The 22,451-nt window shown below is 48.4% G+C and overlaps 3 protein-coding genes across 3 annotated transcripts; 1 reads left to right on the top strand and 2 right to left on the bottom strand.

The window, feature by feature from the left end:
• The first annotated feature begins 1,081 nt into the window (after positions 1 to 1,081).
• Positions 1,082 to 11,658, top strand: LOC112886249 (structural maintenance of chromosomes protein 4). The gene is made up of 28 exons (XM_025952079.1): positions 1,082 to 1,399; positions 2,490 to 2,579; positions 3,116 to 3,217; positions 3,300 to 3,476; positions 3,686 to 3,816; positions 3,916 to 3,994; positions 4,074 to 4,231; positions 4,316 to 4,391; positions 4,536 to 4,664; positions 4,744 to 4,888; positions 4,974 to 5,104; positions 5,432 to 5,584; positions 5,706 to 5,895; positions 6,558 to 6,697; positions 6,791 to 6,949; positions 7,167 to 7,472; positions 7,569 to 7,745; positions 7,981 to 8,064; positions 8,144 to 8,353; positions 8,445 to 8,534; positions 8,627 to 8,748; positions 8,822 to 8,977; positions 9,052 to 9,159; positions 9,258 to 9,318; positions 9,744 to 9,878; positions 10,822 to 10,909; positions 10,983 to 11,055; positions 11,247 to 11,658. Exons 1-28 carry the CDS (start codon positions 1,259 to 1,261, stop codon positions 11,362 to 11,364), a joined length of 3,729 nt encoding a protein of 1,242 aa, XP_025807864.1. The 5' UTR covers positions 1,082 to 1,258; the 3' UTR covers positions 11,365 to 11,658.
• Positions 11,659 to 13,092: 1,434 nt separating this feature from the next.
• LOC112887188 (ethylene-responsive transcription factor RAP2-1-like) lies at positions 13,093 to 14,432 on the bottom strand. The gene has a single exon (XM_025953303.1). The coding sequence runs from the start codon at positions 13,892 to 13,894 to the stop codon at positions 13,307 to 13,309; it is 588 nt and encodes a 195-aa protein (XP_025809088.1). The 5' UTR covers positions 13,895 to 14,432; the 3' UTR covers positions 13,093 to 13,306.
• A 6,906-nt stretch (positions 14,433 to 21,338) lies between these two features.
• On the bottom strand, positions 21,339 to 22,451 carry LOC112886069 (ethylene-responsive transcription factor 8-like). Its single transcript, XM_025951832.1, has one exon. It carries the CDS (start codon positions 22,302 to 22,304, stop codon positions 21,612 to 21,614), a length of 693 nt encoding a protein of 230 aa, XP_025807617.1. The 5' UTR covers positions 22,305 to 22,451; the 3' UTR covers positions 21,339 to 21,611.

Below are 22,451 nucleotides of genomic sequence, written 5' to 3'. Positions count from 1 at the left end.
CGTTTTCAGCATTTGTGACATTTTCGCCTATGATGCACGTGGAGATTCCCCGAGTTGGCACTGTTGAAATACGCAAATGCCAAATGCTATTACTTACTTGTCCAATCGATGTCGCGAAGACCTCTGTTCTAAATCCTGCAAAGTAATCGATCTTACTGAATTGTTGTTTCCTTGCAAATTATTTTCTAGTACACTAGCTACGAACTAATTCGTATCCCGCAGTCCCTTTCTACATCGTTCTACCGTTGCAACATGTAGAAAGGGAAAAGGTTCGGTGGGTGTTCTAGAACGAATTCTTATCGACAAACTTGCATAATTCTACTTTGGTTTTTGATTATCATTGATGCAGTGTACATTCTGGTTCTAACAAGTCGCTCTTAGCAGATGAGTGTATCATCAACAAGTGATTATTTTGCGACAAATGACGAGCTGTGGGATGGCCTTTGGATAGGACGGAGGAGCTTGCTTAATCTATAAAACTAACTGTGTGTTATTGGCGAAACACTCCTCCTCACGAGCTGGATGCACTTCTGACTTCTCTACCGGCTCATCCAGTCATTTGTTTTGGTGGCACGTGGCTTACGCGCGTGCGGCTTGTTTAGTGAGTAGCTAATGGCAGCTAGCTCGGAATACTTGTATACTGCACAGTCGCTATCCACTCCTTTTTTTTTCCCTCCCCCGTCTCTTGTAAAACATCTTCTGTTTTTTTGGAGGAATCCTGTAAAACATCTTGCAAGAATGCAAGGACCCCATAGGCCGTACGAAGTTTTGGTCCGTAAGCCCATCACATGCAGCACCAACCACCATGGGCCACACAGGGCGGTAGCAAACGCATGAGCCCATAGCTAAAACCAGCCCAACTTCAATCATAAAGCCCAGCCCAACTTCAACCATAAAGCCCAGCCCAACTTGATATCTTCCCGTTTTTTTTGGGTCTGACACCTACGAATTCCGCAGCGCGAGGACGGAATCCTGGCACCGTTTCAATTTCCCTCCCAAACTTCCCCCAAATCTCCAAATCCGCGCTCCCTCGCAGCCACTTCAACTTTCGCCGCAAAATCCCCCGAGCAACGGTCGCTCTTCTTCGCCGCCTCGATTCCGCCTCCACGCTCGCCGAGGGAGAGCGGCGGAGTGTGGGGCGGGCGCCGACAGCTGGGCGGGTGACCTCGGACCTCGCCTCTGGCCGGCGGCGGCGGGCGGCGCTCGGGAACCTCGAGGTCCCTCGCTCGCTGCTGCATTTTCGAATAGCGAGGTGGCCATGGACATGGAGACCTCCCCGCCGCAGTCGCCGGCGCGGACGCCGGGTAAGGCGGCGAGGCCGCGGCTGTTCATCAAGGAGATGGTCCTCCGCAACTTCAAGTCCTACGCCGGAGAACAGCGCATCGGCCCTTTCCACAAGGTATCTCTCTCTCACTGCCACGTCATATTTTGTTTTAGATTTAGAAAACATAGGAGCAAACTTTATATCGCTGTAATAAATTCGTAATAAATTTACACCAATCTGTGCCTATGGAGACCTACGTTACTTGTGCCCTATCTGTTATAGCTTCAGTTTGCTGTCCTGCTCTGGTGCCAATTTATGTCATTGTTTGCCAAATAAATTATAACATGGTAGTTGCTTATGGTTGCTGAATGGTGATCAACCAGCGAATCCAAGAAATCTCAGTGAAATTTCTGTAGCTAGGATTGGTTTACCTGTGTGTCTTCAATTCTAAACCCTAGTGTACTGTTGACAGTGTTGCCATTCTATCAAACTCTGTTTTACTTGTATTATTTTTTACCACTAATCACATTTTATTGTTTATAATACGTGTAACTAAAATAGCATCTGTACATGATGGAGGAGAGTTTTAATCTTGTTACTATTAATCCTGTATCTGAGAAAGTACCTATTTTAAGTTGTTATGACCAACTCATGGTTTTGCTTTCACTTGCGTAGTGCCTTTACCTTTTGAAAGCTACGACGCTCAACTAAGCAATGTATCCTGTCCCTGCACAAAACTGTAACAGTGCATATAAAAAAAGCAAACAGGATCTAAATGTAGGTTCTCTAAAACAATACCAAATTTTCTGAGGATACATAATATTTTGGTTTTCAATCATAATATGATTGGGTCCCTGATCATGGTCCCCGGTGAGAAGTTCTAGACTTTGGGTCGGGTCGTTGATTCTTTTAGACAAACATGTAAGTAAAATGTTTCTAGGGTGTGTTTGTGGGTGTTTGTAAGGCTCCTTTATTCAATTAATGCAATGAATAAACAGCTCTCCTGTGTGTTCGAGAAAAAAAAACACAATATTGAATCAGTTGTATAGTCAAACCACAAACTAGCAGTAGCTCTTGCAGATACAAAAATTGTTTGCTAGCATCATGGATTAGTGCTCACGTTCAATAGGATCAACATCATTCCATTTTTTTTCCTTGAAATTTGCTTATTAAACAGTGATTAGAGACAAAAACAATTGAAGATAATCTCTTTTCTTGGTTGCAGAGCTTCTCAGCTGTTGTTGGGCCAAATGGCAGTGGAAAGAGTAATGTCATTGATGCGATGCTCTTTGTGTTTGGGAAGCGTGCAAAGCAGGTTGGCGTTGTTGCTTGATGTTGACTTTTTATTTTATTTGATGGTTACCACTACATTTATTATTTATGAAGTTGATCTCACTAGCAGATTTTATGTTATTTGTTCGATGTCCACAAATTATATCGTTGGTTGCCTATCCAATTGTGGATTTGAGCATGCCAATCTAAGTTACCACAGCAATTCAAAATGTTGACAGTGATATCCTGGCATTTTCTATGAGATAAAAATTATCTTCTTAAGTATTATTCTAGAACCCAGCACATTGATACTTCAATTGTATTAATCCTCTGGTTGGAAAGTAGTCTGTGTTTTTGTAGTTGACACTTTAGGGTCCTTGTCTACAGAAAGTATGTTCAATGCTTTCTCATTGGCTGTTACATAAATAGTGCAAATTCACATATTTGCTCAGCAGTGATCTAATTCATCAGTAGCTATTATTATAACTTGGATTAACCTATCGTCCTATCCATTTCCTTAGTTCCAGACTACTTCCAGTTACATATTTCATTCCTGACTAGTTATTCCATTAACTGCAGATGCGCTTAAACAAGGTCTCGGAGCTCATACACAATTCTTCCAATCATCAGAACCTGGATAGTGCTGGTGTTTCTGTCCATTTTCAAGAAATCATGGACCTGGTATTGTTTGAGGCTTGAGTTGAGTATTCAGCATTTCTTATTTGTAGTGACATAATCTTTTTTGTTTCTCTGTAACAAGCAGGATGATGGAAACTACAGAGCTGTAGATGGTAGCGACTTTATCATCTCAAGAGTTGCTTTCCGCGACAACACTTCTAAATACTACATAAATGACCGTGCAAGCAATTTTACTGAAGTAACTAAATTGTTGAAGGGCAAGGGAGTTGACCTTGATAATAATCGCTTCCTCATCCTCCAGGTTTTGTGCGTTCTTCACATGTATACACATGAATAACACAAACACTTCAAGTGTAGTTTAGAGATTACTGTGAGATTTGGTTTCATCACTTACATTTCCACCTGTGTCACATAGCTTCTTTGTTAAGCCTGCATGAATTTATTGTGCACAATTCCAATTACATTTTCTGCTTTTATAATCGCATAACTTCTGATGTGGGCACTATACAGGGTGAGGTTGAGCAAATATCCCTAATGAAACCAAAAGCTCAAGGTCCACATGATGAAGGTTTTCTAGAATATCTTGAAGACATAATAGGGACGAACCAGTATGTTGAGAAAATTGAAGAAACTTACAAGCAGTGAGTTCTGTAACAGATTATTAATGCTTCTTGTCATAACTAGTGATTTCTATCTATTTTTCAATGTTTTAATTGCTTACTTTGTTATGAATCTATTAGAGTTGAGGTGGTCAATGAAAAACGAACTGCATCAGTGCAGATGCTGAAATTGGCTGAGAAGGAAAGAGACAGTTTAGAGGTGCTGATCGGAGTGTTATTGTTTCACTATCTTTGTCATTTAACAGTTGAACAGTACTAATGGAGTTAGTTTCCTGTAGAGTGCAAAAAATGAAGCTGAAACATACATGCTGAAGGAACTTTCACTTTTGAAATGGCGAGAAAAGGCAACTAAGCTGGCTTGTGATGATGCTGTCTCACGTGTTGCTCAGTGTCAAGAGAATGTGGCAGATCTGGAAAAGAATCTTGCCTCTGAAAGGTTATTTGTTACAGATGGACAGTGATTTTTCCTTTTACATTACATTTTTTCTGAGTAAGAAACTAATCATATATTATAATCCAGGGAGAAGATTCAGCAGAATTCTCAGACTGTGAAGGAAATGGAGTCTATTTATAATAAACATGTCAAAAGGCAAGAGGTATTGTCTCAACTTACAGTTTCTGTAACCTGAACTATGATTGAATGAAGTTCATTTATTTCCTGTATTCGAAGGTTAGAGAAAACATGTTATTTTTCTACATGAAGGTGCCTTTATTTTTATTTGTTCCTTTTATGTCTTTAGGACCTTGAGAATAACATGAAGTCCTGCAAGGATCAGTTTAAAGAGTTTGAGAGGAAAGATGTAAAATACAGGGAAGATTTAAAGCATCTTAAGCAGAAGATCAAGAAGCTGGAGGACAAAGTTCAAAAGGTAATACTCAAATGGTTTGAGTTGTAATTAATGTAATTGAAGCAAGAAAGACTATTGTTTCACCTACATTTTAATACAGGATATGTCAAAACGTGATGAATCGACAAAAGAGATGGAGGAATCATCCAATCTCATTCCACAGCTGGAGGGAAAGATACCCAAATTGCAGGATCAACTTAATGAAGAAGAGAAGTTGTTAGAGCAGATAAAAGAATCCTCTCGAGGTGAAGTTAGCCTATGTTGTCCCTGGCTCCCTGCTCATTGAATTATTATGTGTGATAACCAATCCTGTCCCTTTTGTAATTACAGAGGAAACTGAGAAACTCCGTGCTGAACTTACTCAAGTTAGAACTGAACTTGAACCATGGGAAAATCAAATTATTGAGCATAAAGGAAGGTTAGATGTTGCATCTGCTGAGAAAGAGTTGATGAAACAAAAGGTTAGCCTTCTATACACCCCGCACCATCTTTTTTCTAATTGGAAACAAGATGACTGTTATCAGGTCCTTCAATGTGATTCACCTATTGTTAAGCCACTTGGCTGCCAGTTCACAGATATTGGGTTCCCAATTATTTTTGACATTCCAACCTGGACTTATCTTGTCGAGTCCAATAAGAAATAAATTTAGAGTTATGCATGACATTGACACCCAAGAGTTCCAGAAACAAGTCTACTTAGCCTTTTAGCTTGTTTCCTTGAGTCATTAATTAGATAAGATTTTCCAGTTTTGGCTCCACTACATTTAAATTTTATTGCCTGTTTTCAGCATGATGGAGCTCAAGCAGAATTAACTGATGCTCAAAACCAGATGGAAAGTATTAAAGAGAAAGTTAAAACAAAGGATGCATACATCGTGGAGCTTCAAGAGAAAATAGAGAAACACCACATTGAAGCATCTGAAGCTCGCAAAATTGAACAGGTAAGTCACTTCCAGCTTAATTTGGGCCATTCATTCCCCCTGGAACCAGTAAGTTTGGTCATCACTTATTTATGGTGTATGCTGAGTCTCCTGTATGTATTGCTTGCGAAATTTACTGCAGGAATGCCAAAAACAGGAGGATTCACTGATCCCTATGGAACAAGCAGCAAGGCAGAAAGTTGCAGAGATGAAAACCACAAGGGATTCTGAGAAGAATCAAAGCACTGCTCTTAAAGCAATTTTGCAAGCCAAGGAATCAAATCAAATACAGGGCATTTATGGCCGGCTAGGTGATCTTGGTGCAATTGATGGTAAGATGTACTCTCACTCTCTCTCTCGTCTCCACCCACAAATTAAATGATGTCCTATAATGTGCTTTGCGTGACATCTATAGGTTTGACAACTATTATCAGCAAATTTGTAATAAATAATAATTTCTGACATTAAACTTTTATAAATTCTTTCCATACATAGTATGTTAAAATGTAATCTCTTGCTTTTCAATTTTGACCAATCTCTGTGCTTCATTTTACGAATCTGTGAGTAAAATTTGCTTATCCTGTTTAAAATGAGACGGAATATGGGCTTTTGACCCAATGCCTTGCATCCAAACAGACCCAAACAGACCCCAGTGGTGGAATGCTTTTACTCCAAGATGAATGTGTTATGTATGTTTTTTGATCCACACTTCTACAGTATGCTAGATGACACCGGTTTTGGTAAAATAATTAAGCACACGTATCTGTGTTTTGTTTTTACAGTGCCAAGGCCAGTGCTTGCTTGTTTCTTGATATTAGTGCAGTAATCCCACACTTATGTCATCCGGACTTACTTAAGTCCCAAGCTTAGTTTTATCATGAGTTCATAAAATCACGGCCACCAAGATCTAGGAGATAATTGTATTTCCTATAATCCGATAGTGTCATTATGCAATTATACAGTGTCTTAATTTATTAGCAACTGTGCTCTGCAGCAAAATATGATGTGGCCATATCAACAGCAGCTCCAGCTGGGCTTAACTATATTGTTGTCGAAACAATAAATTCAGCCCAAGCTTGTATTGAGTTGCTACGCAGAAGGAACCGCCAGGAAACTGTAACTTGTTTGATCCTGGTAAGACTCAATTTCTTCTTCGTTTATGTGTTATTTTGATTCAAATTTTAACATTTTGATTCATTGTTGTAATTGAAACCCTATATTTTACAGGAAAAACAAACACACCTTCTCCATAAAGTTAAAGAGAAAGTAAAAACACCTGAAGGAGTTCCACGCCTCTTTGATCTGGTAAAGGTTAAAGATGAGAAGCTGAAGTTAGCTTTCTTCCATGTCTTGGGGAATACTGTTGTTGCAAACGATATTGATCAGGTTGGTCCTTGAATTTTTATAATTCTGCTATTTCACCTCAAATAGCTGCTTGTAATTGTTATTTGCGCTGCTATCTTTCACAAAAGTATTCATCTGGCTCCCTTATAAATTCAAGGGAATTGTTATTAAATGCATCTTATTCTATTTTCAAGCAGTGATTGCAGCTTCTGCTGCTAATGTTTTTAAAACAGTGATAATAAATACCTGTGTTTGTCAGGCTTCACGAATTGCTTATGGTGCACCAAAGGAGTTCCGTCGGGTAGTTACCCTGGTTGGTGAAGTTTTTGAGAAGTCTGGTACCATGAGTGGTGGGGGTAAAAAGGCACAACGTGGCATGATGGGAACAGCTATCCAAGAAAGCATTTCGGAAGATGCTATTAAAAAAGCTGAAAATGAACTTAACAACCTAGTTGACAAACTCAACCTGTTGCGTGAAAAAATGAATGATGCCAAAAAACACTATCGGTCCATGGAAGAGGCTAAATCCCGTCTTGAAATGGAGCTGGCAAAAGCTAAAAAGGAGGTATGCAAACGAGCAGTGTTCTGCCTGCCTTAAAGTTGGTTGTATCTGGAGCCTTGGTCTGATTATTTTATATGCATATATTCTCTTTTGAAATAGGTTGAGAGTATGAATGCACAGTACATTTACAACGAAAAGCGACTAGATTCCCTGAAAGCTGCTTCACAACCCATAGCTGATGAGGTTCGCAGAATGAAGGAGCTGGATGGCATCATATCTAGTGAGCAGGTTGAACTAAATAGACTCACAAAGGGTTCGAGCAAACTTAAAGATCAGGCAAGTGCCTATACATAGCTTATAAGTAGCATTTCTACTTCCTGACCATATTTCCCTGTCATTTGCCTTAACTTTCTTTAGTGTGATCATACGCTAAAAGAAACCAACTGTCCAAGTTCAGAACTTTTCTGTTTGAAATCTTCGATAATTTATCTACTGATATTTTTGTACTTACCTGAAGTTGCTGATGGAATCTTGCTTTCCCACCTTAACTTTGTTGCCACAATTATATCAGGCTTCAGAACTTCAACAGAAAATTGAAAATGCTGGGGGGCAGGTGCTGAAGGACCAAAAGACAAAAGTAGCCAACATCCAATCTGTAAGCATATGGATTTCTTCTTGTATCTGTTTCCTTGTTTTGGTAGTCTATTTTTATGGTTTCATTTTCCAAATGTCAGGAACTTGACAAAACAAGCTCAGAAATCAACCGACACAAAGTTAAAATAACTTCAGGTGAGAAATTGGTGAAAAAGTTAGCCAAGACCATTGAGGACTCCAAGATAGACACAGAAAAACTTCTTGCTGAAAAGGAGAAGATGATGTCTATTTTCAAAGAAATTGAGAAGAAAGCTTTTGTTGTTCAGGAAGAGTATAAGAAAACACAGGAGGTATTTGTTCAGTTGTATTGCACTCTAGGCTGGACCCTGAGAATGTTTGCACTTTCTGATCACAATTTTTTTTATTTCTTTCATCTTTTAGATGATAGACAACCATAAGGATGAGCTTGACAAAACTAAGGAAGAATACACCAAACTAAAGAAAGCACTGGATGAACTGAGAGCCTCAGAGGTATGTAATTTACACCCAGTCAAGTGTTAGGTCTTAATTAATTCTGCTGTATTGTTACTTTCCACAACCTTACCCGTTTCGCCATAAAACAGGTTGATGCTGAGTACAAATTGCAAGATACAAAAAAACTTGCCAAGGAATGGGAAATGAAGGTGAAAGCATTCAGGAAAAGGCTTGATGACATTCAGACAAATCTTGCTAAACACATGGATCAGTATGTGCAAATGCTATTGTTTTCTGTAACTTTGTGACTTGTATGTTCTCTGTACTAATTTTTGCCTTTTCAGGATCCAAAAGGATGCTATTGATCCTGAGAAACTTAAAGTGACTCTAGGTGATGAACAACTCAGTGATACATGTGACATGAAAAGGGCAATGGAGATGGTGGCGTTGTTGGAAGCTCAGCTTAAAGACTTGAGCCCAAACCTGGATTCCATAGCCGAGTATGAATGCATGAGATACTGTTGACAAAACATTTTTGTACCAATGATTTCATTATTTCTTCTTGCTGAACCAGGTACCGCACAAAGGCTCGCTTGTACAGTGAACGTGTTGATGAGCTAAATGCTACCACTCAGGAACGGGATGATCTTAAAAAGCTGTACGATGGGTTGAGGAAGAGAAGGCATGCATTTCCCCCCTAATTTTACTTTGAGGGCCCTTGAATTTCATTAGTTATGTTTGCCAATTTGTGTCGCTTACCTGCATTCTATATTATTTCAGGTTAGATGAGTTCATGGCTGGATTCAACATAATATCTTTGAAACTGAAGGAGATGTACCAGGTACTGAATACTTATAGCATCCTATAGTGTAGCACCTGCACCTCTGTTTTACTTTATGCGCGCACATACAAGAAGGTACAGACAAAAGTAATGCAATGAGATTAAGCTTTGCTCAGCCCTTTTCAATTAAATCTAATAACTTTTTCGTTGTTTTTAATATTAAGGGATGGGGTGGGAAAAGAATCGAATCTTGAATTCGTAATCTCATTTGCCATATGTCTGAAACAAAAATTCTGAACAAAAGAAATCTACACTGAGGTGAGCAAAGGGGAGAGGATAAGACAGCCTCGTGACTTAAGCAGACAATTTCGACAAGGCTGTGCTAGCTGTATTGGTTTTATCTTATGGAGGTGCTGCACTTGTTGAAATGAATTTTTTTTCAACAATATGGTGTCAAAATAACTCCCAACTCCTTTCTGTTTCAGATGATTACTCTTGGAGGTGATGCTGAATTGGAACTTGTTGATTCCTTGGACCCATTCTCAGAAGGTGTTGTTTTCAGTGTGAGGCCTCCAAAGAAAAGCTGGAAAAATATTGCCAATCTATCTGGTGGTGAGAAGGTATTTTCCATTCTTGTAGCTCTGTCAGAATGTTCTGTTAGTTTGAAACTTTGAATGGGCACGGATTGCACCCTGAAATTATTGTCCCAAGTTGCCGTTTTCACATGATTTTGCGATTTCAGACTGAGTCAACTTGATACATAACTTTGTTTCCCAATTATTTATAAAAATGAGTTCTGTGAATGTTGTTCTAATTGAAATTTGTTAGTATATTGCAAGATATCAGAAACATTGCCAACATTACTTACAGATCTCTGTCTATTTTCTTATGGTGAATCGCTGTCGTATAAATTCCAGATACAAGCCAATAACTGTAGTTCTTGCTTTAGAGCCTAGAAAGTGATATTGATGTTGATCTTGTTGCTTAAGTTAGTCCCATTCTAGGATAATGCAAACCATAATTGTTCTAGGCAAATATTGCCTACTAACATCTGTATTGGGATTTGTTAATACTTAAAATGGCAGTACCATTCTTTATATTTGAAATAACATCATGACCAAAAAATCAGAGTGTTTATACTTAGTTATAGAAAAATCAATACTATCTAATGAGCTATTTATCATGTAACGCATTAGGTAAGGCTATGCCCAGATATAAACATCCCATATCCGCTGACTGGTTCGCCATCACTGATAATTGCCTTGTCAACAGTTATTCATGTTAGTTGCATGTGATTTTAATCCGTATGCGTACTTAATTTAATGTCAAGTATAAAAGTAAATCCTTTGTGTCCACTTTTTCCATTCCATTGGCAACTTTTAAGAACTAATTGACATGTAATGGAGCACTGGATGTGTCGATGATTACGCCATTCACTTGTACCTACGTACCTAAGCATCCCGAACTTCTTTACTTCCAATTTTTGTCATGTCTATTACTTGAAATTGTAACACAATGTCTGTCTGGAGTAGTACCGTTTTTGAAGTGCCTATCGTCTTGCAGACACTTAGTTCGCTGGCTCTGGTGTTTGCCCTTCACCACTATAAACCTACTCCCTTATATGTTATGGATGAGATTGATGCTGCGTTGGGTAAGTGTTGCAACCCTTCTCTTTACTAATACTGTCTGTCATTCAAAGTGATGGATGCATTTGTCTCCTACAGATTTTAAGAATGTATCAATTGTGGGACACTATGTGAAAGATAGGACCAAAGATGCCCAGTTCATCATTATAAGGTAGTTACCCACGAGCTCAGTTCTCAATTTTTCCTTTTGTAAATATTTCACACCATTTCTAGAAAGGTACATGTACGTTCAGCTGTATCTGATACAGGCAGGTGGCACGGATGCAAAGTGGAACTTACATTTGCACGATTCGCTACCGGTAGTGCTAACTCACATGTAATATCTGAAACTCTATTTTGCAGTCTGAGAAACAACATGTTTGAGCTAGCCGACAGGTTGGTTGGTATTTACAAGACAGACAATTGCACCAAGAGTATAACAATCAACCCTGGGAGCTTTGCCGACATGGAGGTAGTGTAGTGTGTAGTGTTGTGCTATGCCAGCTGCACCTTTCAGTGGCCCCTCGTGGAACCGAGGTTCCTTCGGCATTGTGATCTGGCGTGCGGTTTGCGAAGTTTAAGAGATAATAATGCTATGTAAAGTTATGATCCAGACATTTTGGTCACCTGAGATGTGACTGTATGTATATATATGTATTCGTATGTTCGAATGGGGATTTGGGAGTGGAATAACTATGCTAACCTAGTCAAGCATTTGTGTTTTTCACACAGCTCATTTTCTCCCACGCTAGTTTTGCTCCTTACATTTCTGAAATTTCGACACCTGAGTTCGAGCATTGTAACATGAAGCCTCTCTCCTGTTTTGCTTCTAATATTGTTTATGTGCTCTGGCCTAGTGGAGCAACTTTGGAACTTTAACTAAAGCCTTCTCGTATTAACAGTCTTTAAATGTTTTGTTTATCTAATACAGTGTATTTGTCAATAAAAATATCTGGAAAATGTATTAGAAGGTGCCTGTTGAAACTCATCATGTCCCAAACAAATGGAAATTGTTCATTTGTACTACCACATGTCATTTACATGTGTCAGACCACATGTATTATTTGCTACTTTGTGGTATTATAAACAAAAGGTACCTCTTTTAACTTTGACTAGATGGTAAAAAGAAATATAACGATTGACAACATAAAATAATATTAGTTTATTTGTAATAATATTAACTATCATACCATGTAATCTTTTCTATTTAAAAGTATTTTTTTTAGGAATATTATTTGTTAAAAATGAAAATATTTAACTTTGATCAAATCTAAAAGTTAAAATATATATTTTAGGACGGATGTAGAATCCATTGGTGGCGTGGACGAAAATCTCAGTAATATCACCAAGTTTGTTATAACTCGTGAGGATCATGGTACTTGTTGACTCCGTAAGACCTATCCGGCTCATGCCTTCCGCGCATGTTTTTGGATTTTGGTCCGGAGCAATCGTTACATCAACATTTTCGCTTGACCGTAGTACTATAGTAGACCATACATAACTGTTAACTCCTAGACGCCCGATTCAGACAACTGATGTTACCAGAAGCTGTCAACTAATTATCGGTCGCTTGGTTTTAAGGCTAAAGTTACTTCTTGTCATATCAAATCTTTGGATGCTAATTATAAAAATTAAATATAAAATAATTATAAAACTAATTATATAGATGGTGGCTAATTCGCAAAACTAATCTATTAAACCTAATTAAACTATTATTAGCACATGTTTACTGTAGCACCATATTATCAAATCATCATATTTAATAGATTCATCTCGCAAATTAATCTCCATCTGTACAATTAGTTTATAATTAATATATATTTCATACTTTAAATTATATATTTAATACTTCTCATTAGTAACTAAATATTCGATAAAATAGAAATTAAAGTTTAGTCCGTAAAACTAAACAAACTCGAAACTAACTAAACGATTCAAGACGTCACGACACGGTTCAACCACAGCAGCAGCAGGTACCCTACCGTCCCTACGACGTGATCCGGCGGTTCGGCTGGACCTCCCATCATGTGATGAAGCTGCAGTTTTGAAAAAATATGCAAAAGAAAAGCATCCGAACGCAACGAAGTAGGCTACGAGGCACCAGTAAAAGCATCTCCCTTCTTTCGCGAAAGACCCAGCGGAAAGCGCGCCGCCGCCGACGAGACGTCGAGCAAGGAAAATAAAGATGAGAAAAACACGAACAAGAACAGGACGAGAAAGGCAAGATTTCCTTAAGTAGGTATATGTACAACCGGACCGAACTCACTGGTCTCCACTCCCCCTCCTCGTTGATTAGCCTCTCCGATCCCTCCTAACGACCGCGTCCCATGATCCATGATGACCATGATCCCGCGCTTGATACAGTTCTGATCTACCTCTACCGCTAGCTCCACGCGCGTTCGTGGAGATCACGACCTCTGCTGCTAGCTCCCGTTCGACGGCGGCTCGTTGAGGTCGAATGGGAGGGCCCTGGGCCCCGTTCGGAGCTCCAGCGCCGTCGACGGCTGCGACGCGGCGTAGTCCGCTGCGAGGAGGCCCCCCGCCTGAGGCGCCGCGGCCTGGTGCAGCATGGACGGCGGGAAGCAGGCGACGTGCCAGGGGGATGGGCGGCCCATGTCGAGCCCGCCGCCGAGCAGCTGGCAGCGCGCCTGCAGCGGCACGCGCGGGAGGTTCACCGGCGCGTTCTCCCGGGCGCGCCCGCAGCCGCCGCCGAAGTTGAGCCTCGCCTTGGAGCCCCGCAGCGCGACGGCGGCGCGGTCGTAGGCCATGGCGGCCTCCACGGGCGAGTCGTAGGTGCCGAGCCACACGCGCGTCTTCCGCCACGGGTCGCGGATCTCCGCCGCGTACCGACCCCACGGCCGCTTCCGCACCCCGCGGTAGTGCGCCTCCACGCGCTGCTGGTGCTGGTCCCCTCCCCCGACGACAACGCCTCCGACAGCAAGGCCACCGGCCCTCGCCCCACCACCGTCCCCGACTCCCACTCCTCCTCTCATGTCCCACTCCATCTGCATCCCCACCGCCACCGTCCCTTGCACCCACACACTCTCTGTCTCTCTTACCCACTCCGAGGTTGGCCGCGCAGCAGCTCCCTCGCTTCGCTTTGCCTGGTCGTCTCGGCAGCGGCAACCGGCAAGGCAGGAGCAACTCTTATACTGCCGGGCGGTGGCCGTGGGCGCGGTGGCTGGCTGCTGGCCGGCCGCGGCCGCGCCTACTAATGGCCGCGCCTCGTGAAACGGGGAGGTGGTAGGTCTCTGGGCCTGGGGCTTGCTGGCTTTGAGGCTGTCGCTGACCGCACCCCGCCCGGGTGCACGGCGTCATTGAATCAGCCCAGCCCCAGCCGCCGCGCGATTTGACGCCTTGCGGGGCCACCACACCCGGCGCCGCGACTGGTCTCGTCTACTCTATCTAGCCTACACCCCCTGCCTGCAGGCGCCGTGTGACGCCAGCCCTACCGCACCGAGCAGCCGCTGCCCACCTGCCAGCCACCAGGAGCCTCGTCCGGTCGTCCTGTCACCCCGCGCCGCACCGCGAGCCCGCCTGCGGCACGCGCGGCCGCACCCGCACGCTGGGCGGCGGGGCCCACCGGCCTGTCGGTTAGGAACGTACGGTGCTGGGCGGTGGGTGCTCGTCTGCTCATGCGGTGTACGTGAACGGGGTCCGCGCCGCGCACGCGCGCTCCTCCTCGGCGGCCGGCACCCGCGCGTGCGCCGGGTGACAGGTGGGGCCGGTCCCGTCCCGGCGTGCCAGCGGCGGCGGGTCGGGGCGGAACGCGCCGCGCTCCTCGGGTAGGGGTGGCGACGTGCCGGGGCACGATTCGGCGGGGCGCGGTTCACGTGGGGGGAGGCGTGTCGTGTGGCGGGGGGCAGCTCGGTTGCGGTGGGAGTAGGAGGAGAGGACGCGCGCGCCGCTCGACGGGGCGGTGGTGGGCCCCCGGAGGCGCCATGAAGACGGCGCCACTACGGCCCTATCCGCTGGGTGGGCCCCGGCCCGCGAGCGCGCCGGAGCCCGAGCTCTCTCGCTGCCCGGCGGGGGGGTGCGGGCGGCCGAAGCGTCCAAATCTCGGGGGGCAGAGGGCATTGATAGCGGGGAGAAATATTTTCGGGAACGGGCATGGTGAGACCTGCGCCGCGGCAGGAGGAGCCGAGGAGGGAGGAGGGGGTGGCCTGGCCTTGGGAAGGCGCGAGGCCTTGACTGCCATCCTGCCTTCCTGCTGGGGTGGGGGGGTGAGAGCAGGCAAGGCAGCGACGGGCGGGGCCTGCCGCGCCGCGTTGGGAAGAGGCGCCGCGCCGTTCAGCGGGTTGAGGCTTTGGCAGAGCGGTGGCGCCTACGCTGTGGCTATGCTGTGCAGCGCTACGCCATGCCATGCCATGCCTGCGACGCAGCCCCGGACCCTGGGTAGCGTGCAGTACGGTAGGAGCGGCGACTGGTTTGGTCTGGTCTTGTGGTACATGTGACATCGACAGTGAATCATGTGAAATACGCTTTCCAGATTCACATACACTATACATACCTTCTTCCATACACGACTCTCATTTTCGAATGATCAACAGTGGTAGCAAAAAAAATGATCATTGAATAAATAGAATCGTCACATCTTGCGATCCCTCAAACTCAGCACTTCCATTCTCATTTCCTTTCAAGCTTTCCGTAGTTTCACTTTCGGCATCATTGATCTATTCATTAATATCGCAGACACATCAATAATCATTTCATATTTGCATGCTAAACTCCATTTCTTCCACTCCCAGAAACAAGGATTCAAATATTTTAGGACAGCTTAATAGAGATGGGAAAAATTTACAGTAAGCACATTTGCATAAGGTCTGATTAGCGCAAATCAGGAGATTATTGGTCATTGACTAAGCCATTAATGCATATTTTCAGTGGAAATATCAATTTAACAATGACAGGATAAGACTTGAGAAACCGTACAAGAATGTTGGGGATATGACTAATGAAACGGAGTCTTAATTTACCCTTGATCCATTAGGCTAATCGTAGTGCATTGTCTCATCTCACTCCATACAAATTAATATCTTGTGCTTTCTTTTAGGATGAAGGGAATACGACATTGCACCCATCACCAAAAGGAAAAAAAAAGTACAACCGCTGTTGTATCAAAATTATTGGTTCAACATAATTGTACGTAAATGTTAGAATTGTAGATATAATCTACTAACATTAATTGCTTTCCTCCCAACCCCTACATGTATATGGCGCCAAGGTTTGTCGCACCATAAGTCTAAAATATATTCCAACAGAGAGAACGCAAAATGTGCCACGACCTACAAATCTGTTATCTAGAGGTCCAATTGGAAAAACTGTTTAAAACGATGCAAAGCAAAAAAAAAATTATCAGTTCAAATTCCGAGTGGTCTAACCAAATCATATTTTCGGATGACATCGCAAAACTTTACGGACCCGGTCAGTCCTATACTCCTACAATAATATAAGTTTGAACTAGGGCTGAAATATGAACATACCACTAATGTAAGTTTGAACTGGGGTAGAAACGTGAACTTGCCAAGCAACATTTCACGCTACTTTTTTCACGGCGCTGGACTTGGTACCAACAATTTTGAAACAGTTTTCAAGCTCTATCCCATGCCACGCTCACGCTACTTTTTTCCTTTCGTACGCCAGTACGACCGCAACAGTACCTGTACGTTGTAACGCATAAATCCTTGACACACGTTACTCTCAACAGCTTTCGAGCCGTATCCGCGCGTACGCCCCCGCCGCAGCCGCACACAGCTCGAATAAACCGCCCCAACCACCTGCCCCGCACGCAACCACGGCCGGCCTTTACTTTACAGCGGACGGGGCGGAAACCCTCGCCGCGGGAGGTACCGTCCTGGCGCGCCTGCCGGTGCCATCAGCCGCGTACGGGGCGGCAACTCCCCCCCCGACCCGTCCCGTCCGATGACGACGGCCGGCCGGCCCGCCCCCACGCGTCGTACGCGCCACCCGCCGCTCTCACCACCACTGGCCGCTCGGCAGCGGCAGCGGCGCGCGCGGCGGGACGGATCGGCCCGGCCGGCCGCCGTCCGGTCGCGGGGCATAACTTCCCCATGCCGTATCGGGCTCAGGCGCAGGCGCGGGCGCCCGGCCGGCCGCTGCGGCCGCCAGTCCCTCTCTCTGACGCGCCCCCGCCGCTGGCGAGAGGAAACGAAGGCAGCAGCGCAGCGCAGGCGCCGTGCGCGCGGCCGCGGCGTGGCCCCGGCCGTGGGGCGCCAGGTCGCCGCCGCTGCCTCACGTGATCCTGGCAGCCGGGGTCCCTGATGTCATGTTACCGTACGGCTAGCAGCAGCTGGACGCTAGAGCTGGGGTAGCCCGAATCCGGGCAGCGTCGCCTTCACCAAGGGATCAAAGCCGCTTTGCCGTATTCCGCGCCGGGGCGGCGCGCCTGCCGCACGCGCCGCGCGAGCTTTGGCCGGGCCAGGACGCCAAGCCAGGACGAGAACGAGGACGGGGAGCGCACAGGCACAGTGGGAGGCACAGGAACAGCAAACAAACTACTCCCGCAGTCCTACTCATGCAAAAGCTTTATGGCGAGAGGAGGACACGGACACGGGCCGAGAGGAGAGCGCTCTCGCCTCTCGGCAGCGAGCGGTGAAACGCATGGGGAAGACGACGGGCTCCGTGGCCGGAGCCGTTCGCGATGAATGCTACAGCGCGGCAAATGGCCGTCGCGTCGGCACGTGTGACGTGTCGAGCCGGCTGGGCGCCAAGGCCGGCCGTCGGAGCAGAGCGGAGCCGGGCCAAGCCGTCTGACCGATGCGCCAGTGGGCGCGCCGCGCGCGGCCGCACCCGCACGTGGGAGGCCGCAGCGGGGCGCGGTGTCGCTGCGATGGGGGCAGGTCGGGCCGGCGCACACGTGGTCCGGAGCGGCCGGGTGGGGTGGCTGCCGCAGTGCCGCTGCGGAAAAGACGGCGTCGCGTCGGCGTGCCTTTTTGACCGCGCAGCGCCGCTAGGCCGGTGGGCGGTGGCGCCACGGCCACTACTACTGCTGGCGCGGGGCATCCGGGCATCTCGTCTCATGGGGTCCGCATCCGCCGGTCACCCCGCAGGCCGTTGCCTCGCCCTACGATGCTTCTTGCCGCGTAAGAGTGGATTAGTATCTCGTATTTGGACAAGTACCGTGTAAATGTAGTGGTAGTATCACGCTGGTTGTTTCTTTTTCCCTACCGGTAGCAGTCTGCGCTCGCTCATGACCGCGGCATAGTTTCTCCGGGTGATTCGTCCGCCGAAAGCTGGTAGCCTGCTAGCCCCCCTGGCGCCGCGTGACACGACCACACGGGGGGTGAGGATGGCTATAGCTTGACATCAGCTTGCGCGAGCCTAGCCGCCGCTAGCCTGCTACCCCTCTCTCTCCCCTTCCCCCTCCCTGGAGCCTTCTTGCCTTGCCGTGGGCAGCTACTCCTGAAGTACGCATCCCCTGCGCAGGGGGCGCGGCGCCGTCGCCGCCATGAACCGGCGCGCCGCGCGCCAGAGCCCAGACGACCGACGACGTGACGAAAGCGGATGCGACGGGTCAAGGGCGGAGGAATCAGCGGCACCGGTAAGGGGAAAGGGAGTAGCCGCTTGTCCTGCGTAGCGCAGGCTCCGCCGCTCACGCAGTGGACGGCGCCGTGCCGGTGCGGTTGTGTGCACGCTACCGCATCGGCCGTAGAAAAGGCATCGGTCAGACGGTCATGGCGCCTACTACTTCCCTAGCCGCCTGACCAAGTGGAAATGGGAGCAGTAGTAGTTTGCTTAGCTCAGCGCCCTGCTGCCGTGGGAACGAGGCAGGCGGAGGGCGGGGACCGCGAAGACCAGAGCGTGCGCATGGGTGGGTGGCTCCCGTGCTCGTGCGAGGGGGCGGCTGCGGCGCGCTGTCTCGCGGACGTGGAGTGGACCTGTTTAGTTAAAGATGACGCTAAGAGCACTATCCACTGTCAGTACTCAGTAGCGTAGGCGTAGTAACCCATTTTGCAAGGCGTAGGCTGATAGGCTTACCAGTGGCCTCCAGGGGTAGATGCCCTGGGCATCTTACTATAACACACGGCGACCGCGAAAGGCGCGATCAAGGCGGAGCCCTGGAGTTTCATTTTACATTTTAGTGCAAAATCCACGAGGTCGATTAAAATAATTTCCGTTTTGTATCATTCCTGCATGTAAGTGCACCCTTTTTTTTATGCCGAATGCATTATATAATGTCCTCCTCCGGTAAAAAAAAGGATGGTCAACTCGTAGGGCAGACGTACTGTACTATTTTTTTCTTGCCTGATCAAGACCCTTTTCTATTTGACTAATGAGGACCTTGGCATCACTGTAAACAAACGAGCTTCGTGCTATTCTCTAGGAAAGTTAAAAACAGCCACTGGATATTTATCGGGAAAAAAAGGCAACCACCGCTGGATGGCACCGTAATCAGCGTGGGATGGTCCAACAGGGCACTGTTCGTAAAGAGCGAGAGGCAATTTGCCCTGCAGCGGCGGCAAAAACTTTTGACCGCATGTCTGGCCGGCTTTTCTTTGGTCTCCTTGGGATCCACGGCCCAGCTAAGTTATTGGGCTAAGGCCTACTCCCTGCTATGGGACCAGTATAACCATGTAGGGCACCTCCAACTTTTTGGTGCGCATGGCGTGCCGTGTCACGTGTTGCTGGCTCTAGCGTAACCGTATACAAACAAGGCCGCTCGAGTTGTTTGATGGGCCCCACGCCTCAGCATGCCAGCTCCAGCGCTCTAGTATTCCAAGGCCACTGCTCACTTTCTTTCTAGTACTTCAGATTCCCTCAGGAAAATAAAATTACTCACCTTCAGATGAGAAGTGTCGCTACAAGCCTGCAGCAGATAAGTCGAGCACCTTCTACAACGATATTGAATGTGTTGGTATTTTCCCAGTCGACAGACAAGCTTTGGTGGTATTTGCAACAAAGAAAAAAGGAACCAGACGGTACCAGTTGAATTCGTTGTGCTGCCGCTCTCGAACGGATGTGTACAAGCAGTATACGTCCGGGACGACGGTGTCAGGAGGAGCAGCGAGTTGGTGGCGGCAGCAGCCAGCGGATTTCCACGGATCCCTCTGCGGCGAACACGTACAGCGACGACGAGAAAGCGGTCGCCGCCGCGAAAGCAATAGAAAACGCACGCACAGCCAGGCGGCGGGACGGAAAAGCGGCGACCTCCCTCCTCCCGATGGTGGGCCCGAGCGCGCGGGCCCCGCCCCCGAGAGCGAGGGCGAAACAGCCGCCGCCCGCGCGCGAATCGCTGCGCCCCGATGCCGCCGCGCCCCCCACCCCACCGCGCGTGTCGGCCCCGCCCCCGCGCCTGTCCGCCGCGGACCACGCACGCCAGCCAGGTCCTCCGCTTCCCTCCGCGCGCGGCCGCGCCCACGCACCACGGGCGCCAGCCAATGGGCGGCCGCCTCCCGCGCGACCCCACTCGGCGCTGCGCAGCTGCGGATCCCGCCCCGGGCCGGCAGGCGGCCGCGGCAAAGGGGCGAGGCGCGCGGGAGCGGGGTGAGTGGCCGGCAGCGCCGCGCACACGTGGCCCGCTGGGGCGGTCGCCCACACGCTCACGTTACTCCCGAGATCACGAGCGGAAAGGGGGCAGCCCGGCGCACGTCCGCACAGGCACAGGACGATCGCGCCGTACGCGCACACCGACGGGGCCGAAAGATCCAGCCGCCCCACCCACGCTGCCGCTGCCGCTGCCGCCGCCGCCGCCGCTCCGGCTTAAATTAATCCGATTACTAAAATAATCCCACCCTCCTCCTATGTTTACCCGTTCGTTATCCACATGCGTCACCTTGTACCAGCGGCGCAGCACCAGCACGCCTCTCTGGATCTCTTCTCCGCAGCGCCAACAGCCTGTGCGGATCTCCATAATTTTTTTTGGGTCTGCGGCTGGACACTGTGCAGATCGATAACGCTCGCAGCGCCTGCCGCCCGCGCCGGGGGAAAGGAAAACGACTTGAAAGGAAAAGGGCACGGCTTTCGCGAGATGATATTCTCCGTCGGCACGGCGACTGTAGCGGGGTCCTCCTCTCGTGTCACACGCGCGAAATCGACAGCGATGCCGCCTCCGGCCACTGGCCGTGCCAACCACCCAGGGGTAAAAAGTTGGGAGCACAATGATCGGATTAATTTTTTGGATCGTAGAGCGGTAGCAGCGCTCCTCCGTGCTCGTCGTTCTGAGACGGACACGTACGTGTGACCTAGACCGGACGGTGGATGTCCACGCCGGGCGAGACGGCTCGCCGGCTCGCCGCTCGCTTTGATAATCTTTAACCGACCAATAAAGGCGACGTTGCATGGATCGCAAGCAAGCGCCCTCCCTACTAGGCGAGGCTTGCAACCCATGAATGGAAGGGAGGCCTTGCTGAAGCTTGCAGCTCGACGGAGCTCAGTTTCTGAGAGAACAAGAAAAAGATGGACCGAAGTGTTTGGGATTTTCCGAGCCGTTTCTCATGACTATCAAAACACTTAATTAATTAATATAAATCCGGTCCATGACAACGCCGGGAGGACCTGTCTTGGATGACAATACAGCTTTTTTATCATCAGCTAGAGCTTAGGTTCCCGGCGGAAAAACTATTTACAAAAATGTCCTCCCTCTCTGGTAAGCGAGAGGGCCTAAGCGTAAACGTACAGCGAAGTTTCTTCTACGGGGGGGCGGGGTGAAGAAAGAAAGGAAGGAAGGAAGAAAGAAACTAGTGCCAGTCATCAGCTAAACTCCGGCGGCTAGGCCTCCGCCTCCGCCGGCGGCGGGCAGTTCAGGTCGAGATCGAACGCGGAGGCCTTCTTCGCCGACACGGCGGCGGCCGGCGGCGGCGACAGGTCCACGACCGACGACGAGTCGGAGTCGCTCTGAGCCACGGCCGCCACGGTCACCGTCGCCGGCAGCTTGAACTGCATGTGGCACCCCGCCGCGGCGGCCGCGGCCTGGCCGAAGTAGTAGTAGGGGTGCGTAACGGGGTAGCTGCTGAACGGGAATCGCACGCCGGCGCCGGCGCCGGCGCCCGCTGCCGCCGCGCGGTGGAACAGGTCCAGCTCAAGCGACGGCGGCAGCGGCATGGCCTGCATGGGCGCCTGCACGTCGCCGCCGAAGGACTCGACGGTGCTGCTGTCGCCGCTCCGGCTGCCACCGGTGGCGGCCGGGGGCATGGAAGACGAAGGGTAGGGGAAGTTGGTCTTGGCCTTGGCGCCGCGGTACTCGCGCGCGGCGGCGTCGTAGGCCCGCGCGGCCTCCTCGGCCGTGTCGAACGTGCCGAGCCACACGCGGCTCTTCTTGGCCGGGTCGCGGATCTCCGCCGCGTACCGGCCCCACGGGCGCTTCCTGACGCCCCGGAAGTGCGGGCCGCCGCCGGCGACGCCGAGCGCGAGCCCCGGGGCCGCCGCCGGTGCCATCGTTTTCTCCGACGTTCTCGGCGCCATGGCCCTCGTTCCTTTTCTTTGTGCGGGAGGCGCGCGCCTGCGGCGTGTGTGTAGGGATGGGTGGCGTCTAGGATTGAGGTGGGCGACGGGAGGGGAGGGACTTATAGCTGGGGGGAGGAGGGGGTTAAAAAGGGAGGCGATGCCGAG

Source organism: Panicum hallii, chromosome 3, assembly GCF_002211085.1.
Source record: "Panicum hallii strain FIL2 chromosome 3, PHallii_v3.1, whole genome shotgun sequence".
In the NCBI taxonomy this organism is placed as follows: domain Eukaryota; kingdom Viridiplantae; phylum Streptophyta; class Magnoliopsida; order Poales; family Poaceae; genus Panicum; species Panicum hallii.
The sequence above is the reverse complement of the archived record's forward strand: the minus strand, read 5'-3'. Positions and strand labels throughout refer to the sequence as shown.